Below are 21,022 nucleotides of genomic sequence, written 5' to 3' on the forward strand. Positions count from 1 at the left end.
AAACTACAATGCGGGACAGATGAATCCCGAGATGAATACAGCAATAAGACTCTCAATATTAATTTATATGTCCTCCAAGACTGAATCCGATTCATCTTGGTTATAGACATGTAACAACATCCCTCATAAAACAAACAACAAATATAAGCGGCAGATGGAGGAAAATGTGGGTGAAAATTGGTGGCGTACCTAGGATTTTCCACGGGGGGTGGGGCAAAAAAGTCCGCCAAAAAATTGACAAGCAAAAAAAAAGTCTTCAAGCTCGTCAGGGGGGGGGGGGGGGGGGGGGGGGGGGGGGGGGGGGGGCAGGGATACGTCCTTTGCATGGTTTGTGGCTCGTCATTGGCGAAATCTGGATCCGCCTCTGAGCCGGAGGCTGATTGACTTTTCAAATTTCATACACAATGCCAGTTCCCCTGTGCCGTTTTTTTTATATTCATTTTATGACAAATATTCATTCATTTCTTTCTGTTTGTTAACGAATTTATTTCTGTAATCTATTCATTCATTTCTTAACTTAGTTAGGCACCAAGGATCCCCGGGAAAAGGCCTATATGAATTTTATTTATTGCAAAAAGAAAGAGCTCTCTCTGTCCCGCCGGCCGTTGGTGTCGGCGGACCCGTTCAGAAAAGTTGTTTAGCGCCATCTCAGCCGAGAAATAAATAATTTGGGGAACTACCACCAAGAACTGCTGCTTGAACATAAGTGAAAATGTCAGTGATTCACATCATATCCAGATTTGCAAGGTCACATTCTGAGCCAGTAGCAAGACGATTTTTCTGCAACAAGTATACCACCTCTAATTCAAAGGTAAGTCAACTAGTCATGCCTAGCTATCTCAGCTCAGGCACATCAAATGCAGCTAGCAGCTGGCGCTGAACTGATTTAGCAATCACCGCTATCTTGCAAGCCACTACGCTGACCCGGCCCGATGGCAAGCGAGCGCTGTCATTCATAGTTTTGTTGTAGTCATGCAGCGCGCAGCCTCATGTGGCTGTGGTGTTTGGAAAATGTGGTATTGTCGACACACTCATCAGTTGACATGTGATCATGAGTCAGTGTTCCAACCTTGAAGGAAATTTCCCGAATTCTGGATCATTTCAGGTAATTGGGAAATAACAAATTCCAGGAAATTCTTGGAAATCAGAAATTGAGAAAATTACAAATACAAATAGACCTACACAACAATACAACTTGTAAAGTTACACATAGCAACTATGATGAATCGTTTGCCTCACACGTAGCTCAAAATTTTCTGCTCACGCTCCTCGCGCTCGCTCTTGTTTCGTAAGTTTGTTCCTATTTAAAAAAAGTGTGAACAAAAATAGCTTAAATTCCTTGATTTGTGTCAAATATTGAACTTGAAAATTCCAGGAAATGTCAATGAATTTGGGGAATTTTTGGGGGGTATCTGTGAAAATACTGTTATGAGTTATTGATCAATTTGGTCATGAGAAATTGATGGTGCTAGCTTTTTTTTTATAATTTCTCCTCGTACACAGACGGCTCGCTATCGTGCAGCCACCATTAGGGGGTTCACCACAATAATATACACACCGAATACATTGTAGGCAGTGTCACTCACCACAGGAAAAAAAAATTCAACTATAAAAAAGAAAAATTTTGCCACAAAAAAGTGAAATCTGCACCATATTTCCAAAGCATGTGGTAGATTTCCTTCAGTTTGAAAGGGTCTCTGAATGCAATGCAGGCTCACCATGTAGCTCAATGCAGCACCTCTTTTAAAGGTGTGTATCAATCAGATAGTGTATGATTATTTACGTCCAACTTTTAAGTTCCAACCTCGAGATGTATCTTTATTTCATATGAAGGTCTCACCTAACACTCCCTGAATTCCAATTGAAATAAAGACCAAACAAAATTGGCAACCAGTCTGTCCAATGCAAAAAGCAGATTAAGATGGTGAGATTATTGATGTTTTTTAAAAAGCACACATGACATAGAGTGCTTTTCGTTGAAGATGTGATGGGGGAATCACAGCTTTTTATGCCCCCGCAGACGAAGTCCAGAGGGGGCATTAAGCCTTGCCCCTCTGTCCGTCCCCCCACTTGGTTTCCACACAATAACTCAAAAAATATTTAATTGATTTTTTATTTTTTGGGGTGTGTAGGTAGATGACACAAAAATACAGGCTAAGTTTGAATTTGGAGTCCGCAGGTCAAAGCTCGCAGCTCATATATGCGAGTTGGTTTCCGCATGATAAGTTTGGAAATATTCACCAGGTATTAAAAATGTTTGGTGTCTGGGTAGATGACACCAAAATACAGGCTAAGTTTGAAATTGGAGCTTTCTGTCCGAGATTGTTATGGGAAGGGTGATTCTTTAGGTCGAAATTTGTTCATTATAATATATACATATTGATTTCTGCACGATATTAAGTTCAATCATAATGAATGAATTTCTGATCATGTTAAGTAGGGGCGTCTGTGTCCTTTAGAAATGTTAAATTTCTAGCTTTTTCCTTATATGTTTAAGATATAATTGTCAAAGGCTTTCAAATATTTTACTCTCGAATCATATCCATGCCAGCTAAACACAACAATTTGTTGTGTGACATCATTCATCATGTTCAGTTAGAGCAGTATCATCATTAAAATGCATTTGCTTATGATAGAGACATGTTAATTCTCTCTAGTTATTTTTACGTTTTCCCTAGATTCCTGAGAAACCCCAATGGAGAGATACAAAACAGAAAGAGAAGGTAATAATGATGTCAGAATGTTTGTGAAGATCAGTTAGTAACCATGTCAGTGTGTATTAAAAAAGTTATTATTTTGAAATAGTTGTGATAATTATAGTTCAAAATATTAAGAAATATATTCAATGTCAATAGATGCTGTATTATCTCCTCCTTCAAATGCCAACTCAAAGGAAAGATTTTGATCATTCTTAACAGTGACAGAACTTAAAATCTTACTTGTGATACCTGAAAATAGCTCAAATATATGAGCTGTAATGATCTGAAAATTGTCAACTATTTTAATCTACGGAAATTGTGTGTAATTTATGAAAAATCTGAGCCATTATATGAAAATGATATCACCCTCTGTTAATTTCCAGTTCTTATCTTAGTAGGTGTTAGGGGTTCTGAGTAACCATAATGTCATCATGACATTTGAATTTGATTATATGCTCACTCTTGTGTTTTTAATTCACCACTCACAAGAGCAATTAGTTCAAATACATATTGCAAAATCACAAAGAGTGTTTCATTATCAATTATTTCTTATCTTCCTTTAGGTTAAGGTGGATCCTCAGACCATTGAAAACCTAGAGAGGTTAGCGCTTGTCAACTTTAACAGTTCAGCTGGTGTAGAGCGATTGGAGCATGCCATCACCCTTGCAGAGCAACTTGATGATGTTGATACCACTGGAGTCAAACCAATGGCATCAGTCCTTGAAGATAGGTTAGTACAGTGTAGCAAGGCTTAGTTGCCAACACAGCAAAACATACCATTATAAAGATTAACCTCAATTTATAATAGGTTGTTTGATTGATGTAGCCTTATGTGACTTCTCCTCTTGTTGCTCTCTTTTCCTTTTTTTCTGGATTGATATACCCATGTATAATACTGGTCAAGTAATATCTTTTACTGTTCAATCCAAGATAGGTTTTAATATATATTAACCTGACAATCTTGCATAATTTCTGTGAAAGTTGTCAGAGACAGTAAGATGGATGAATGGTAATTGCACTGCATCTGTGTTTGTCGGCCATTGATATTTCAGCTTGAATATGTAAACAAGTACTACAAGAATACTCATTAGCCTGGAGCAACCACAGCCTCTATGCGAGAGTGGGGCAGTGACCATATGTGTACAGGTGATCAATTCTAGAAGACTGCAGCCAAAGAATATAGATAGACTATTAACGATAGACTACAGAACTTGAGTACACTCTGTTATTGTGGTACATTTAACATGTACATCAATATGCAGTTCCGTAGTAGCTGCCAAGGCCCCAAATTTACACATTGTAGTCAGTTGCTTGGACCCCAATTTCAAGATTTCGACAGGCACCCTGGTCAAAATATAATTCGAGTGCCTGTTTTACAAGAAAGTTATATTAAAGAGTCAACTCAAACTTGGTTCAATTTATTATTAGACATTCTTTCATCTTATTTTCATAGAGAGTTATACTTGAGAGATGACACAGTAACTGAAGGCTACTGCACAGAGGAGATTCTCATGAATGCTGCCAAGACTTGTGAAGGATACTTTGTTGCTCCTCCTGGTAGGTTAATTTTTCATCTTGCTTTATTTTGAGTGGTCGGTTAGGGATCGATTGTTATCCCTTTGGAAAAGGGATCGATTGTTATCCCTTTGGAAATTGAGATATCAGATTGAGCTAAAACCTATTTGTGACAAAGTGACCTCACAAAAATATATTTGACCCTGACTTTTGTGCAGAGGCCTAAAATTGAATACAGAAGGCATCAGAAAACAAAGAAACTCTTCATGAACCCGGCACTTCTTCATTACGTCTGTATCATTCATCCCATCTTACAGAAATTATCTGAAAGAAAGTATAATTAAAAATCTGTAAATTAGCTCTTTTAGGGAAAATGTAAAATATAAAAATCACCATATTTCCACGACAAATATCAAAACTGTTCTTCATTGATTTCTATTTGTTTGTGTTTATATTTTCTAAATCGTGCAGTAATGAAAACAAAAGTGTTGTTGCCATTTCTAAGATAGCTGCTAAAATAAGGCTTAAAAAAGGTTTCGACATAAACAGACACAATGTGAGAAGGACAGTGTTGCGGAGGGTCACTGTAATGGGTAGTAATGATGTTGGCCATTATTAACTGGACAATTTCTAATTCTAACCTCACAAATACAATTATTTTTCTACCTTTTATGAGTTGGGATCGAAGTCCTGATATAATTTCCCCCATCTTTCTTGATTGATCTTTCGGATTATCTTTAAGATTTTGTTAATTGCCTTTCATAGTATTCGTGGATCAGCACCACAATACAGTCTTTCATTTACCAATCACTACAGACCAGGCAGATCTTTGCGCTCATCCACCTCTGGCTTACTTGTCATTCCGAAAGTTTCAAAAACTTGGGGGGAAAGATCATTTGCTTTTGCATGCCCCACTTTGTGGAATAGCCTTCCTGAAGACAAAAATATGTACCTCTGTCGAAACTTTCAAAAATCTTCTAAAAACTTTGCTATTTAACTCTTAGCTCTTTATGCGCCTTGAGCACTCTACAGAGTGGATTTGGCGTTTTACAAGTCTCATTATTATTATTATTATTATTAAAGCAACTCTCTACTCTCTCTCCTGCATTATCACTCTTTATGTTCTTAGGAAACATCCCTCTGTCTTCTCAAGTTACCCAACAAGTTTCAGATGGAATCAGAAAGGATGAAGACAGATGACAGGAATCAAGATGGTTTGATAAAATTGAACATTTTTAAGTAAATCAGAGAACCACCATGATCCCTTAGTATAAAGAAGCAAGCTGATAATAGAGGCTTATGTCTTCTAGAAAATATTTATATTATATGGGTTGTAATATAAATGATGATCAATTCTAGAATGATGCATAACTCTGAGTCTATGACACAGAAAGTTACAATCAGTTGTAAAATCAATGATATCTGTGTACGTAACATGCCCTTGATATATCCCACCGCTATCACCTTAACCCTAATAGGCCCGGGGAGGGATCCCCCCCTCTAAATCCGCCGCTCGAAACTGCGCTGCTCACTGACTTTTTATGTTCAAATCTCGCACAACTTTTGAGACCAAATTTGTGATTCCTGGGTACGCATTCAATTACGCAACATTATGTAAGTGCATTTCAGACCCAAAACTGCTCAAAAACAGGAATTCATGTACAAATCCAATGCAAATTGTGTATTTAGCCAAAATTCATAAATGTATCATTATTTCTACTTTTACTGATTAAACTTAATTAATTTTGTCTTGTTTATGATCAGAATTAAGTCTGCAACAATTTCCATAAAAAAAGTCGAAAAACAATGAAATACATAAAAAATTATTTTTAAAAATAGAATACCTAAGAAAAAAAGTGCATTACCAAATTTCTTTTGAAGTACATTTGATCGGGATCCTACAAAGAGTTTGTGAATAAAATATTAGCAGTTTTGGGTTAGGGTTAGTTGATTAGAGCAAATGTTTTATTTCATGCATTAATTAGCATAATTAATTTCATTAAATGATTTTTTTTAAACAAATAAACCATACCGCCTTGTAGATTTTACCGCACACTACTACTGTGCAAATTTTTGCGGTGCTCGCGCGATTGAAGGCCGAGATCTCAGAGAGGGGGGGAGATGTAATTGCTTTATCTTTTTAAGTGTGCCCTTATTCATATTATTGTTTAACCAGGAGAAATCAAGACGATAGAACTACAAAACCCTACATTTTGTGAGCAAATCTTGAAAGGAATTATTCATGATACAGTAAACACAATGCGCATTTTGCAATTGAAATTGATGCGCAAATAGAATTCCACAGCGCGATACATTAATAAGCTTAAATACTATGTAATTAGGTCAAGTGATCTAAAATATTTTTGAAATCATCAAGAGCCTACAAATGCATGAAGTACAGTTGATACCAACTACTGAAAGATGGTTACTGGTTTATTTGTTTTTTATTTGTTTACAAGTGGCTTTGATATTCATTTATTGAGTGAGAACCTAGATATATCAATATGATAATGTTAATTTAAGTAGATGTAAGTATAAATGTCATTGATATAATAATTATTATTACTATTAATATAATTGATTTCAAATACAAGATCATATTAGTAAATGCCTAAAACTATTAAATCTAGACAGACAACTTTTCTGGTTTTATGTGTGATAAAGGCAATTTCAATACAAGATTTTGCATTTCCAACACAGATAATCAAGAAATGAAAATAAATGTAACTAAATATTTTGAAACATAGTCTTTAATAATAATAACTTGTGTCATTTGTCTCTTAGTGACTACCCACATCATGCACTAAATTTTGATATAAATCATTACAACAGAAACTTAAACCTGCATATGATGAAGAAGAAAATATATCTAACTCCAAGTTTAATAGTAAGTGAACACTAATTGTTGAAACTGCAAACAGTGCAGGTGGCATTTCATTAAACTGTTCTCAAATGTAACAAGCTGTGAAAAGCTGATACTAATTTTTTTTTTTTAAACACGATGGAAGTACACTTCCTATAACCCTAATCAAACTTTGAAACTTATCTCATTAGATGTCTGTTAATGAGAATGTTACTTGACAAAGATCAGGTTTTAAATATAGCTGATGGGAATCAAAATGATTGAGATTTGAGAATCTGATCAAAAATACTACAAGGGGAAGATCCGGCACTTCTGCGATTTTTGAAACGCTCGCAAACATTCGATAAATGCTCATGGGGAAGGACGCACACTGGCGTTGAGTAAGTAAACCATCCCACATTGGCACGCAGCTGTGTATAAAGCATATGGGGGAAATGAGAGAGGTTACTTTGGAGAGGCCTCAAGGGTGGTGCATAGGAATAATTCTACCTTTTATTACCCAGAAACCTCTGAAATACATTCATCTTTAATTCAAGAAAAAAAAATTTGAATGAAAAAAATTTTAAAATGTAAAAATCGTCTATTCCTTCAAACCTTCACCATTTCTCTCATTATGTTTTGTACACAACCATCTTGCGATACGAAAAGGTAAAAAAGGTTCATTACTTATTCAACGCTGTAGGACGCTCTTCCCGAGCATTTCATTAGGCGGTCTGTGTACTGTCTGATCTTCCCCTTGTAGTATCTTTGATCTGATTAGCACCCAAGAAAGGTTACTATTTATAATTTAAAAACAGCTCAATAAAATACCCCCAGTTTACTTTGGACTACAACATACTATTGTATGTATTTTGAGTAAGTATTGATGTTTAGTGCAATTTACAAAAAGATGCAAATAATGTGAATAGATGCAGACAAAGCAACTGAGGTTATATCAATATATTTCAATAAATGTGCATCATTCTCGTCAAACTCTCAAATTCTGAATGTCGAATCCATCTTTCTGAAATGAAGCCGAGGAAAGATAAATAGCATTTTCATTTCACTGAAAGGATTTTAGTGGTGTCATTCCTGTAACCTTTAAGTGATAATTTGCTTGTAGATTTCACATCTGACACCATTTGAATTGAGAAAGAAAATAAAGCACATTTTTCTATTCATAAACAGAACATTTAAAGGCTAAATATCAATAACAAATACATAAAAAGAGACAAACTTAACCCTTCCTGAATCAAATGTATGAATGATCCATGCATAATGTATTTTGGTTCTTATTTGGAAAAGGCAATGTGCTGAGCAATACAATTTTATAAAACATACTATGCAGTACAACAAACTTTTACCCCAAAAGTACACAATGGCAATGCGACATTAATCAAAGATATTACACAGTGTAAAACATACATCATAAATAGTACACAGTGCATCGCACTATGAAGTTACATAATATACAGCACTCCAAATATTATTTATTACTTATTTATTTAAAGCTACTAATTTAGAATATCAGCAAAACATGAAACATTACTAAATAAGTGACTGGTCAAACCGCAATTAATTACACTTGTTTCTTTCACCCAATCATGCAACAAGATAAGATTGTGGATTATCATTCATGATATAATACTCTTCCAATTAATAAGTCTCCTTAGGCCTATGTCCACTCTCTCAGTATATTCAAAGAATCATTTAAGAAATGTGTAGCTTCTAACAATTTTTACTTAACATAGTTACTTCCTGTCATAAGACTTAATCATACTGTAATAGGCATGTGTTTAGTATTAGAAGTAGAATAACCTGAAAGTTCAATGCTATACCAGATGTAGAAATATGGATGCTGTGCTGTGCTTTATTACATAAATCTCCATTACAGCAGTGGGTACACGGGCTTGTCATACAAACTTTGTTTGTACATTCATCATAATGATCCAAAGACAGACATCCTCGGCTGACATGATCTGGATGAACTGATTTCTAAATAGGTAGATTAAAGAGAGAGAGAGAGATGGGGGAAAAGATGATTCTACTCATATATTATGTAAGAACTCTGTACCTCGAGGTTCAAAGCCCTGAGACTTATCCACTGAGCCAAACCATATACCCAAAGAACTCAGTAATAGAAAATACATGTATCAATTATATTACTTGGTTAGATTTGCCTTTTCTTAATGTGCAGTGCTATGAACAATAACAGTTTCAAATGCATAAAATGGTGTAATAAAAAAACATAATGTTGAATGTGTTTTGTATCATTGCCCTGGCATCTAATATATATTTTGTGTGTAGCTGCAATGAAAAAATGAGAAAGGACTCTATTTGGTTTGATCTGAAATGGATTTTCCACTTTTAAGATATATTTTTATTTGATCTAATATGAGTAATATCAAAACATTTTTCTGAGTATAAGAAAATGAGTGACTGAATGAATGGATAAATGAATAGTTTCTAACATTTATTTATTTACTCAGACACACATTCATCCATCCATCCTTCCTTCCTTTCTTTCTTTCTTTCTTTCTGTCTTTCTTTCACATTACATTACATACCTGACATCCATGGTCACATTGAACCTCCATTACCCCCTCACTGCTAGGATGGAAGTCCTCCCCACAGTAACCCCATAGATAGCTCCGACACTCGTAGCAAACCTGACTGGTTCTCCTCACTGCATCATCTTCAGAGGTTCTGTTACCATGGCAACAAGATGGTTTCATCCTTGGTGTGCTAGAATGGGGATTAGATGCAGTGCTTAATCCCTGCAGTGCCTGGATTGTATCTCCATATTGGGTCAAATTTACTGACTTCTGCATTTGTGAGGAGGAAGATTAGAATTTGAATATACAGATTTATAAAGTAGAAGCGATGCATGGTATGGAGAAAGCAGAACAGTTTTTCTTCTTCTTTTAGTGATCAATGTTATATGGTAAACAAAGCATGTAGTAATTGTAATAACGTTATGCAATTTTAGCATAAAAGAAATAAACAAACTTCTGATGTGTTTATGGAGGTTTGTTTTATGTTTTATATTGTTTATATGCACATCCTGGATTCAGTATTGTGTCATCATTCTTGGAATGTATTGCATCCAGTTGTGCTGATAACATCTGTAAATCATATATTAATGCCTTATTTGTATGCAGTGAAACCAATTAAAATAGTTAATACTTATATAGTTCCATGTTATCAAGCAAAAATATATTGAGTATTTCACAACACATAAGTATATAGTTCCTCTTTTAAAGAGAAATCACTTTCGCACAAGCTAATTCTAATTTTAATTTCAAATATTGTGAACAATGTTTGATTCTGTTTATGGTTTTAACATTATGTATTTGAAATGGTAAGGTGAAAAATAGAAGATTCCTTACATAGTTTACCTTCATTTTCTGGTTTCCAGTTTCAAGTGATGTATCATTAACGGCCTCATCTGGGAAATTATGACACCACTTAAAGTCTCCGCATCCGTAAAAATTGTCTAAGAAAAATCAGAATTCACCCAATACGATTAATATTATGTAAATAAGTATTTCTAATTCTAGATATTTATCCAAGTAAAAGAAAAAGAATGACATAATGTAAGGAAAAAGTATGTAATGACACAATGAATAATTTGAGTTATTTGAACATATAGGATGTGGTGGGAAATGCAATAGAAGTGAAATTTCATGATCATGCCATTATTAGGATATATTTTGTTAAGAAATAAAGATAATTGCAACTGATTTATATAACTAAGACATCTGATTTCAAGACAAGTTTTCTTTCGTTTTACTTTATGACATAAAACAAAATGTCAGAGGCCTATTCAAATCTAAATTGAAGGATCTGCTCGCCTTTGATGGATTTGATGAAAGTTTGCATTAAAATAAAATTGTCAACATTTTGGAGGGTAAATGCCAATTCTCTCCCACTCCCTGCCCTCATACAGCCAATTATGAATATACACACACACGCACCCTTACATGCATACATACACACGCCCACACACATATATGGTACAAATGCCCTTTCTTGCCTGACAAGGAGGATGTCCGTTGATATTGCAGTTTAGTGCAAATTTCCTCAATATTTTCTTTGTAGAGATCATCAGTTGCCAAGTAGTAGCCATAAGAATATAAGCTAGGGATCATGATGTATATGTTTTCATGCATGGATGCACAGAGTGATATTCCTTCATTCATTATATTCATCTATATTGTGTAGAAATAGTTGAAAGGGAAGAAATTATTAAAAAGGTGTATTAATAAAGGTTTTATTAGCGGTATTATTGGAAATGTCCATTCAAATTGTAAGAAATGTATTCTTGAAAGTGAATGTAATTTGGTTTTAGGATCTCATACCAATTGCATACCTTAAACTAGAATTTGACCCTGATTTTTGTTTCACGAATATTTATCTACAGTTGATCAACTATTCGTAAGAAAGTGGTCACATTTTTCATATTTCAACATGTTTATTGTTTTTTACAATCACAATACTAACATATCATTGATAAATTATTAAAGAAAAAATATTAGCCGTGACAATAATCATAACAAACATAGATTTTAAATAAATAATAGAGGTGACAAGAAGTAAATGTGGAAGAAAAGAAAAGGGAAGTCAGCCATCGCAGATTATTTCACTGACAGAGAAGCAGAACTCATAATATATCACATTAATCAAGGATTTCAAACTTGGTAATAAAATAAATCTGTGGAAGTATAAAAAAAAATTTGAGGAAGTTTGAAAGAAGTCGGACAAGGAATAAGAACATTGTGAATGTTTGATGAGATCGCTATTACACAATCTAAATTCAAAATCGGCAATGTGGTGAAATTGTTATGTATTTAAAAATCATGAATTTTGGGTCGTCTCCTGAGCCCCCTTTCCCTTGGGGTCAAAATGAAGAAAAAAAACATTTATGTCGTCGTGAACATAGTGAAAGTATACTCCATGTAAATTTCTGGGAAATACATGTTAGTCATTTTGTTTATTGAAGCTAATGAAAGAGTTCCCACCTGTATCTCAATGGCATCACCTAGGTTGCCAGTGCATAATGTATGGTGATGAAAAAGCAACTCGAGTTTTTTGTTTGTCGAATTCTGTTCATATTTTCACCTATCTGCTTCTCTGATGTTTTTTAGATAAAAACATCTAAAGTTTCACTTGGTTGGACAACCTTTAAAGATAATTTAACTTTTTTGCAAGAGAAATATATTTTGTTGCTTTGGTTACCTCACACCTGTAAGTGCAGTTAAGCTCCTCCCCTATATCCGGATACTCGAATTGGTGATCCTCAAAACGATTCGGATAGTCATACTCTTTATCCTGCTGCGTATTTAGGAAGCCGAGTGGATCGCCCTCAAAGTCATCCGAATACCCGAAATGGTCAATGTCCGGAAACCCAAAGGTCTCTTGCAAAGCATCTAGGTAACCGAATGGGTCATCCTCCCACACATCCAAATAGCTGATTGGAACATACAAACCGCTTCGGTGGTCGGTCAGAGAGCAATGGCATACGGAAGTTGGTACATGATCCAGAGAGCACACAGCTCCTCTAATCGTTGACAAAGCTATTTGGACATAGACGCATTTAAGAAGCGAAGACAAAAAATGAATACATATGTACAGTATATTATATTAAATAATCAATCCCAGCTATCCTACCCTCCCGCTTTTTCTTTCCATATTTCGCATGTGTGGGGGCACTTTTTATGGATAATGAAGTATGGGGACCTGCCCCTTCGATGCCATGCACCCCGACCCCTGGTATTCAGTTCTGTTTGTACTCAATTTTGAGACGCTCATCCCCAGCTCACCCTTTCCCATTCTTGTTCTCTCTCCAAGGGGGAGGGGGAGGGGGTCACTGCCGTTGAAGAGTTGATAACATCCGCGAAAACCAGCCTGCATGGCAAAAGCACCCTAAAGAGGATTCAAGGGCAGGTTGCTAGGACACTCTAAACGATGATTCCTGGGCGCTGATTTTGTGAGATGTCCTAGAATTGCACCCTTTAAACAGGGATTTTATTCAGATGTCCCAGATTAATTTGCAAACTCTAAATAGGGATCTATTGTCAGAATAATTGGTATATACTCTAAAATTTCTATTTTCATAAATTGAGAAAGATAATGGGGTCGAATTATTTGTTTTCAAGGGCGCCGGAAGCGGGGGGGCAGGGGGGGGCACTTGCCCCCCAATAAAATTTGGGGGGGGGGGCAAAACGAGATTTTGCCCCCCCAATGTGCCCTCCTGAAAGTAGAAAAATTATGAATTATTTAAGGACAAAAGTAAACGAAGGCACTTTTCTGCCTGATAATTGTCATTTCCATTGTCAAAAATGAAAAAAATTTGCCCCTGACGGGGCAAATACATTATCATAGTAAGCCTCGCGTCTTTTGACGAACAGTGTTCCTCTGTGAAACATACCTTTGATAAGCCCCTTTTCCATCTTATTACAGTGTGATAACGTTCAACCTTTTAATGAATACATTTCAGACCCAAAGCGAATGGCAAATTGATAGTGGTCCCCAATGATTAGGTTTATAACTCTATGATGCTGTGTCGTCTAACAAACGCGCGGTCGCCCAGAAACGCTCAGACCGGACCCGATATCACTAACGCGCGTGAACACTAGTTCCTCGAGCAACATAATGGAATCTATGTCCGGGGGGGGGGAGGGCACTTACATTGACGAGTGGATACCATGCGCGACCACAAAAAAAAACACGTAAAAAGGATGTCTTTTTCACGATATGGCACGTTACGTACGTAACGTGATAAGGGTGTCAAAAACACAAAAATAATGAAAAAAGGGTATCTATTTCGCTAGGAAAATTACGTGTTTTGGGTCGAATTTGTGGGGATGATAAAACAAAATTAAAACGTTTTATGAGGATGTCCTTTTTGCCCCAACACTTCGTGTTTAGAGTCCGATTTGCGCAAGGTTTTAGAAGGTGGGGGTCGTACTAAACCAAATAAGGTAAAGCAGACGACCGAAGGACCCGTAACAATAAAATATTTCTTTACTTGTTTAGGGGTTCATTTCAAAGAATATATACCAAGGGTATCGTTTTGTTTCCAATACTTGTTAAGGGTAGGGTTTCACACGCCAATACTTGTTAAGGGGTGCATTTTCAGAATATGGAAATTACGTGTTTAGGGTGCTTTACGAGACCCCATGGTCGCGCAAGGAATGGAAGTGCCCCCTCCCCCCGAGATCTATGTCATAGCTGTCAAGCCAGAAACCATAACATCTCGAGAAACTTGTTTCAATTATTTAATTTTCAACTAAATATAAATTGAGTTGATACAGTCATAACAAGGCAGTGCCCTAAAGAAAATACCAAGGTCATTTCAACGCAATATAGACATGTTATTAGAAAATTATACACAGAATAATCATGTGTAGAGGATTATAATTCATATTGTGAAAATGATGAATCCCACTCGAAAGCAACTTAGAGATAATGTTTAGACATGAAAAAAATAAAATAATCTGTGAGAGTGTCTTCTTAACCGGACTCATATTATCCGAGATATGAATAAAAATGTAAATAAAAATATAAAAGAAAAAATAAGCGTTACAGTACTGCTCAACTATAAAAAAAAATCTTAAGATATTTTCACAGCCCCGTATTTTCCTCTATTCCTTTTCATTGGCATGATTGGAAAGCGTTTTGTCTGATACTATTTCAGCTCATATGATATAGCACTTATGTATTTTAGATTCCAAAACTTCTTCCCATTACCTGTTACTAATCAGATCGAGATGGCAGCTAGCTCTGGTTCATCCCAGCTTTTGTTATCCATGGACGTTTGCAAAAAAAAAAAAAATCCGGGAGTGGGTGGGGCTGCAAGACCTAAATTTTCGAAGAAACTTAAGAGCGAGGGGGCTTGTGATGGGGGAGCTTTTGCATTTTCTAGAATAAAATTGAAGGATTTCGTGCACAATTTTGGTGAATTTTGCCCTCTCGATCGGCGGCCCCCGGCTGCGTACGGTCAAAGGCCTATATTACATTGGTTTTAAACAATTTCATTTGCAATAAGGCTCGTAATTTGCTGGAACTGCGACCCTGATCATGAAGAAACACCAGTCTGGGTCAGAAGAGGGGGAAAAAGAAGGAGCAAAATGAACTCCAATACTGTTTAATTCTCAATAAATTTATTTTTTAATGCTCTTAGAAACGCAACTTTTATACTCCATTTTTACACAAAGTCCTTACCGTGGGGAGGGGGGGGTCCCACAGCCTCTCCCGCTCGATCGCTTCGGTATATCACGCTGTCAAAAATATTGTGCCCCCTTCGGGATTTTGCCCCCCAAAACTGAAAGTGTTCCGGCGCGCCTGTTTGTTTTTATCCGTTTTTATCTCAATTCACAGGTGTTACAAACCCCCATCTGCTGCTTCCTCCTCTCATTATTCAATGTATCTCTTCTTCATCGTCTCCACTTTTATTGCGCGAGCTGCGGTCTGACTATATAGAGGGTGAAAATGGGACATTTGTATTATCAAAAGTTTTTTTTCCGTGTGGACGGCCGGTGCACGGGGGGCAGGGGCGGATCCAGCTTTCGCCAATAGGGGGGGGGGGGCGAAAAACATTTTCATCAACATTTTTTCTCGATTGGCCGCTATAAATTTGATTTTTTTTGTTTTTTTTTAAAGGGGTAGTCCTAACTCAAGACTAAAGATTTAGTTTTTATTGTTGGAATTCATATATAATGCGAGCGCGAAGCGCGTGCTCAAATTCTTGTCCTTAGACCTGAAGATTCTGAGCAGTTTTTATAATCATTAACAAAGATAAGTATCCAACTAATCAATGCGAGCTCGAAGCGCGAGCCGAAATTTTAATGTAGTAATGTACGTGAAAAGGGACTTAATTATAGGATCGACTGTTTTTTAGTGATTAATGAAGAGTGTACAAGTATCATCAATGAAATAATGAGAGTGCGGAGCACGGGCTCAAAATTTTTGATATTCCGACCTGAAAACTGGACAGTCTAAGCGTGTTTTTATTTCAATAAAGAACAAGCTGTGTGTCTCAAAAAATTAAATGCGAGCGCGAAGAACGAGCTTAAATTTTTCATATACTCACATGATAAAGGGGCATTTTGAGAAATTTTGGTAATAATTTCCAAAGAGGATAGGTATCTCACAAATAAAACAATGCAAGCGCGCAGCACGAGCTGAAAATTTTGATATATATTATTTGTGTAAATCAAACAAAATAATGAACGCTTAATATGCGAGCTAAAATATTGTGTGCAAATTGATTTCAGAATTGGATATATTAAGTGCCATTTAATCCTCTTGAATGACATTCATTACACAGGCTATTAATGCGAGCGCGAAGCGCGAGCGATTTTTTTTTTAATATAAAGGCTATTTTCCAATTCTTCCCCTTCTTTTTTCTTGTTTCCTTTCGGGGTCGGACAGGCCGTTACGAGGCTGTAAATTACACATCATGGGAATAATACCTCTTTCTTACTTTTCTTTCCGTTTTTTTTATCGTTTCGATGAAGGTAAAGAGAACACTTTTTTTGCAGGTAGCCAAAAAATAGGGGGGCCGGCTCGGCCCCCTCCTGGATCCGCGCCTTGGGGGCGGGGGGGGGGGGGGGGTCTCGATGACTGGACTGAGGAGCGGCTTGGCATTGAGCCGACAACATTACTTCAGCTACAATTAGCTCTGCGTGTGCTGTGTTGGGATTTTGTCCCATCATGGACCTTCTAGCAATGGCCCCATATTTTGTCTTGTGTGGGCAAGTTTGCGGACGTTGGTACAGTTGGTATTGCGGCATTCAGACCCTGATTGGCTTCTTGTCAATTGGTTCAAATTACATATTGTATTCGAGGTTTAGATAATCGTGAATCATGGGGGGGGGTTGGCCTTTTTGACATTCTATTCGCGCTTCGTGCCTACCCGCGAAAACTTCACCTCTTTTCTGTTTTTTTTCCGCGGATGTTGTCTACTCTTCAACATTGTCAATGGCAGTGACAACCGCCGTCGGGCCCCGGGTTCTCTCTTTCTCCGGTCTCTCTGACCCTACATTCTCCATCCAACATTTTCAGCTCCATCTCGATTCAATTTCCGTTATTTCAATCAATCTCTACTTTAAACGCGGGTGCTCCAGGCAGAAAATACTTATAACATCAACATATAATAGAGTAAAATTCAATAGGCAAAATGCTTAAAATTTCATTAAAATCATGGAAATATAATGCAGTTAATGAATTATAAAGTTTGATGATATTTCGTGGATAAGTTATATGGATGCTGTTATAAATATGCAATATAGGTATACGGATGCTGATGATGAAATGGTCCAACTTTCCTTTTTAGATTTGCATATTGTATTATATGAAATCATAATCATTCCATATTTACATACCCCTATAACAAATTAGGTTTCAGTAATGATTGCTCTACACATGCAGTGAATCGGTAGTTTATCCCATTTTTAAAATTTTGGAGGACAAAAGACTTATAGATAAAAGAATAGTGAGGAGCCTCATCAATCATATTCATGAAGACTGTGCTTATAACTATTTCTCCAAAATCTTGTTTTAGAAAATGAGCATTTGTTACTATTACAAGTCTTTTACAGGAAAGAGATCCTGTGCTATTATCATAACATTGCTATCACGGTGAATGTGGAAATCATCAAAATGCAAATAAATAGTGAGTAAATTCGGAAACCTGGTTGATGAAGATAAGACGCGGTGACACAGTAAATTATGCGCATAATCATTGATAATATAGCCTACCACAAGATGGTGATTTCCATGGCAATAATCCATCGTGAAGAATATTTTAGGAATTATTATGTGTGGAATTTTCAAGCATCGAGGGGTATACATGCCTTTTTGCTTATGCCTACCATTTTGCTTAATTCTAAATAACGCATTTTCAATGTATTTTACAGGAGGCGGTTTCGTTTTTGTTAAAGAATGTTATTGGGGGAGGAAGTTGACCCAAAATGGGCTCGATTTATTTCCAACACGTGTATTCTGTGTTTTCAAGAAAATACATCTATTTAATTCTTTCTTCTTCAAAATCATAAATATAATGGGGAAAATCGCCATGAACACAGAATTCTCCTAAATGATTTGACATGTTTGATATCATTAATGATTAAGCGGTATGTAAATTGTATTTATGTGGGGCTAATTTCTAGGAGGTATATATTCATTTTTTAATTATTTCAAATTCCATTTATGCCGAAGTAAGGTGTGGTGTTTCATAAAGCTGTTCGTATAAGAGCGATTTAAGAACGATTGGTGATCATTTCTTCTGGTAAATGATTTTCACCATTTTATTGGTGATTATTTAGCGCGTAAGAAAGGTTCATCAGTCGTTCTAAAAGTCGCTCTTAAATTACGAACAGCTTTATGAAATGGCCCCAGATGTCCACGAATCCATTATTCTACAAGATTTACAAAAAAAAACCTTATTGTGAAAATAATATTTTCAATAATTAACATGAGAATAATTAACACATTTTAGAATCATGGTTTACTGCGTCTCATGTCTTATACTTTGACATGCACAGATCGAATATCACATCAAAGAATGCCTCTTGATTATGCCTATGAACACATAATACTATACATACAATATTGTGTCAAATTATTCTGGACGAGATACTCTCAGGGGCGTCAGCTAGGGCATTAAACAATTCTGTGACTCCTTTTTACTCATCCGGGATATGCTATATTCAATGTGGATATATTATGACATATTTCAAAACACGTGTCCCATTATACATTTCTATTTCATGTCCACAATTACAGCAAATTCAAACACAATTGTTTACCAGATAATTATAAATACGTATTGAAGTGATATCCAATATTAGTGAATCACTGAGTTTCTTATTGCCTTGACGGGAGTGATTATATCTGCATCCATCTGCATGCACTGCTGCGACGCTTCTAAACAACCGTACTGTTTTTTATTATAAATTAGTATGAACTGTTTTTTAAATGAAGATATTGGATCAGATATAGAGAAGAAATTATTCTTACCAAGTGGGATCAGAAATATGAGAATACATTGCAAAGCTGTCATCGTAACACCGACTCTATTATCTAGGAAGGACAAAGAAGAAAAACATCAAGCAAAGGACACACGGCAACTTTGGTTTTGGTCACATTATCTTCTGCCTCTGTTGTGGGGTATATATAGACCTTCATTTTTTGCACTAAAATTATGTTGCTAGTAATAGTATATACATTTGAAAGTCCACATTTATTGGTTTTATTGCTGTATACAACGAAAACAATATAAATTTGCAATTCATTTTACATGCCTATAAATATGAAATCAATTGGTAATGAACAACAATAAACCATGCTATAAACATGAATCAGTCAACCTTAAGATACAGGAAAAAATCGGCAGACAACAATACAAAGAAAAATATTAAGTTCAGAGTTCGATACTGAAATTAAAATTCGTGTATATAGATGTTGCGAGTTTTTTTTTCATAGGAACTCCAAAATTAATGTGCATCCTATACATATAGGCTCCCTAATATCTTTCTCTTTCTCAATTGCATAATATAAAGTTATATACATGTATATGGGATAACTGCCGTCCATCTCTAAACAACCCAGGTTTTTTTTTAATATTTGAATATTCATTCACGTTATTATTTATTTATTTTTTTACGATAATCATTTTTACGCTACAAAGCAATATTTAATAGTCCACCTTTATTGTTTATGTATAATATGCTTTTAAATTCTATATAATAACTGAAAGAATTATTGATTTTTTTTTAATGAAATGACATGATAATAGTACGGAAGATGTTGATCATCGTGGTAGCTGAATCTGAGTAAGACTAGCAGGAGCAGTCGAAACGTCGCAATTTCAGTTTGCCGCATCGTGAGACAACAGATTATTTATTTCTTTACTCAGACATGATAATACTTGAAAAATGACTGTTTCTTACCTTCATTCACTTGATGTAGTCCTTTTACATCTCTTGTTGGGGATTTAAACCTTTCAGGATATAGTCATCTTGCGCGTGAGAGATGATGAAACGAAGTGGCACCTACTTCTGTCTTGACAGTTGTGTTGTGTCGTTTCTGGTCGTATGTGTAAGGGTGGGGTTTCGTTATTGGCAACGGAGGTCGTGTTCGCCGGGTGAAAGAATCCAATGCTATCCCGGGAATGCTATTGACACTTTTGGTTTAAAAAAGAGTCTTACAAAACGATTCACCAGTTCTATACGAATTTCATTGGGGGTACTTCATGCATTATTCTCCATAGGCAACATCCCCATGTATTCAGGAAGATGGGTAAAAATGGAAAAATATAACAAAAAATCATTTTCATTTTGTGTTTTTTATTGTTTTCTTTTCTTTTTGCTTTTCAAATTTCTCGGAACCATTTTGACCTCTATTTCATGGGGAAAATCTTTCTCTCTCTTTTTTTTTTGCTTTTCTTGTTTCTCAGGATCAATTTGACTGCCATTTTGTTATTACCCTAACCCTAACCCCCCCTTTTTTTTGGGGGGGGGGCTTTCCAGATTAACATCAGCACCTCCAGAAGAAAAAAAAATCGTTCGGGCTCTGGGGGCCGAGACCTCCGATCCCTCAGGCTACCTACCAGATATAATTTTATGACTTACAAAAAAGCACACCCCAAACAATTCTTATTCGCATTGTTAATAAGGAAGTAGTTCATCCGAATAATAAGTTGGTTTTGATAAAATACTGTTTTTATACATCCCATATGATACGGCCCTCCATTGATGTAAACGTTTGTTTGATTCTTAAATGTAAAGTCATCATTGTTTTTTTATCGTGATTTAGAAAAGATTCTTTTGATCATAAAATACATGTATATTGATAATTAAAATGTATGCCTGTAGGCCTATATTAAGATAAAATACAAACGAAGTTATGACTGAGTGCGTGATATCGTCTATAACGGTCTTAGTTGACCATGTCCATAAGT

General features: G+C 35.9%; 2 protein-coding genes across 2 annotated transcripts; one reads left to right on the plus strand and one right to left on the minus strand.

The window, feature by feature from the left end:
* Positions 1-642: 642 nt before the first annotated feature.
* On the plus strand, positions 643-5,942 carry LOC121409619 (glutamyl-tRNA(Gln) amidotransferase subunit C, mitochondrial-like). Its single transcript, XM_041601527.1, has 5 exons — positions 643-811; positions 2,679-2,723; positions 3,263-3,429; positions 4,153-4,256; positions 5,344-5,942. The coding sequence occupies exons 1-5, from the start codon at positions 713-715 to the stop codon at positions 5,412-5,414; spliced, it is 486 nt and encodes a 161-aa protein (XP_041457461.1). The 5' UTR covers positions 643-712; the 3' UTR covers positions 5,415-5,942.
* A 2,118-nt stretch (positions 5,943-8,060) lies between these two features.
* LOC121408857 lies at positions 8,061-20,198 on the minus strand. The gene is made up of 7 exons (XM_041600533.1): positions 20,013-20,198; positions 19,081-19,143; positions 12,295-12,632; positions 11,093-11,267; positions 10,455-10,552; positions 9,624-9,881; positions 8,061-9,051 (listed from the first exon to the last, which is right to left on the minus strand). The coding sequence occupies exons 2-7, from the start codon at positions 19,121-19,123 to the stop codon at positions 8,827-8,829; spliced, it is 1,137 nt and encodes a 378-aa protein (XP_041456467.1). The 5' UTR covers positions 19,124-19,143; positions 20,013-20,198; the 3' UTR covers positions 8,061-8,826.
* Positions 20,199-21,022: the final 824 nt, after the last annotated feature.

Source organism: Lytechinus variegatus, chromosome 2, assembly GCF_018143015.1.
Source record: "Lytechinus variegatus isolate NC3 chromosome 2, Lvar_3.0, whole genome shotgun sequence".
Classification (NCBI taxonomy): Eukaryota; Metazoa; Echinodermata; class Echinoidea; order Temnopleuroida; family Toxopneustidae; genus Lytechinus; species Lytechinus variegatus.

Coding starts and splice junctions, on each gene's coding strand:
- LOC121408857 (XM_041600533.1), bottom strand. CDS start 19,123: ATGACAGCTTTGCAATGTATTCTCATATTTCTGATCCCACTTG. Junction 12,633..19,080: donor CATATTTCTGATCCCACTTG/GTAAGAATAATT, acceptor ATGTCCAAATAG/CTTTGTCAACGATTAGAGGA. Junction 10,553..11,092: donor ACGGACATCCTCCTTGTCAG/GCAAGAAAGGGC, acceptor GATTTTTCTTAG/ACAATTTTTACGGATGCGGA.
- LOC121409619 (XM_041601527.1), top strand. CDS start 713: ATGTCAGTGATTCACATCATATCCAGATTTGCAAGGTCACATTCTGAG. Junction 3,430..4,152: donor GCATCAGTCCTTGAAGATAG/GTTAGTACAGTG, acceptor TTATTTTCATAG/AGAGTTATACTTGAGAGATG. Junction 4,257..5,343: donor ATACTTTGTTGCTCCTCCTG/GTAGGTTAATTT, acceptor TTATGTTCTTAG/GAAACATCCCTCTGTCTTCT.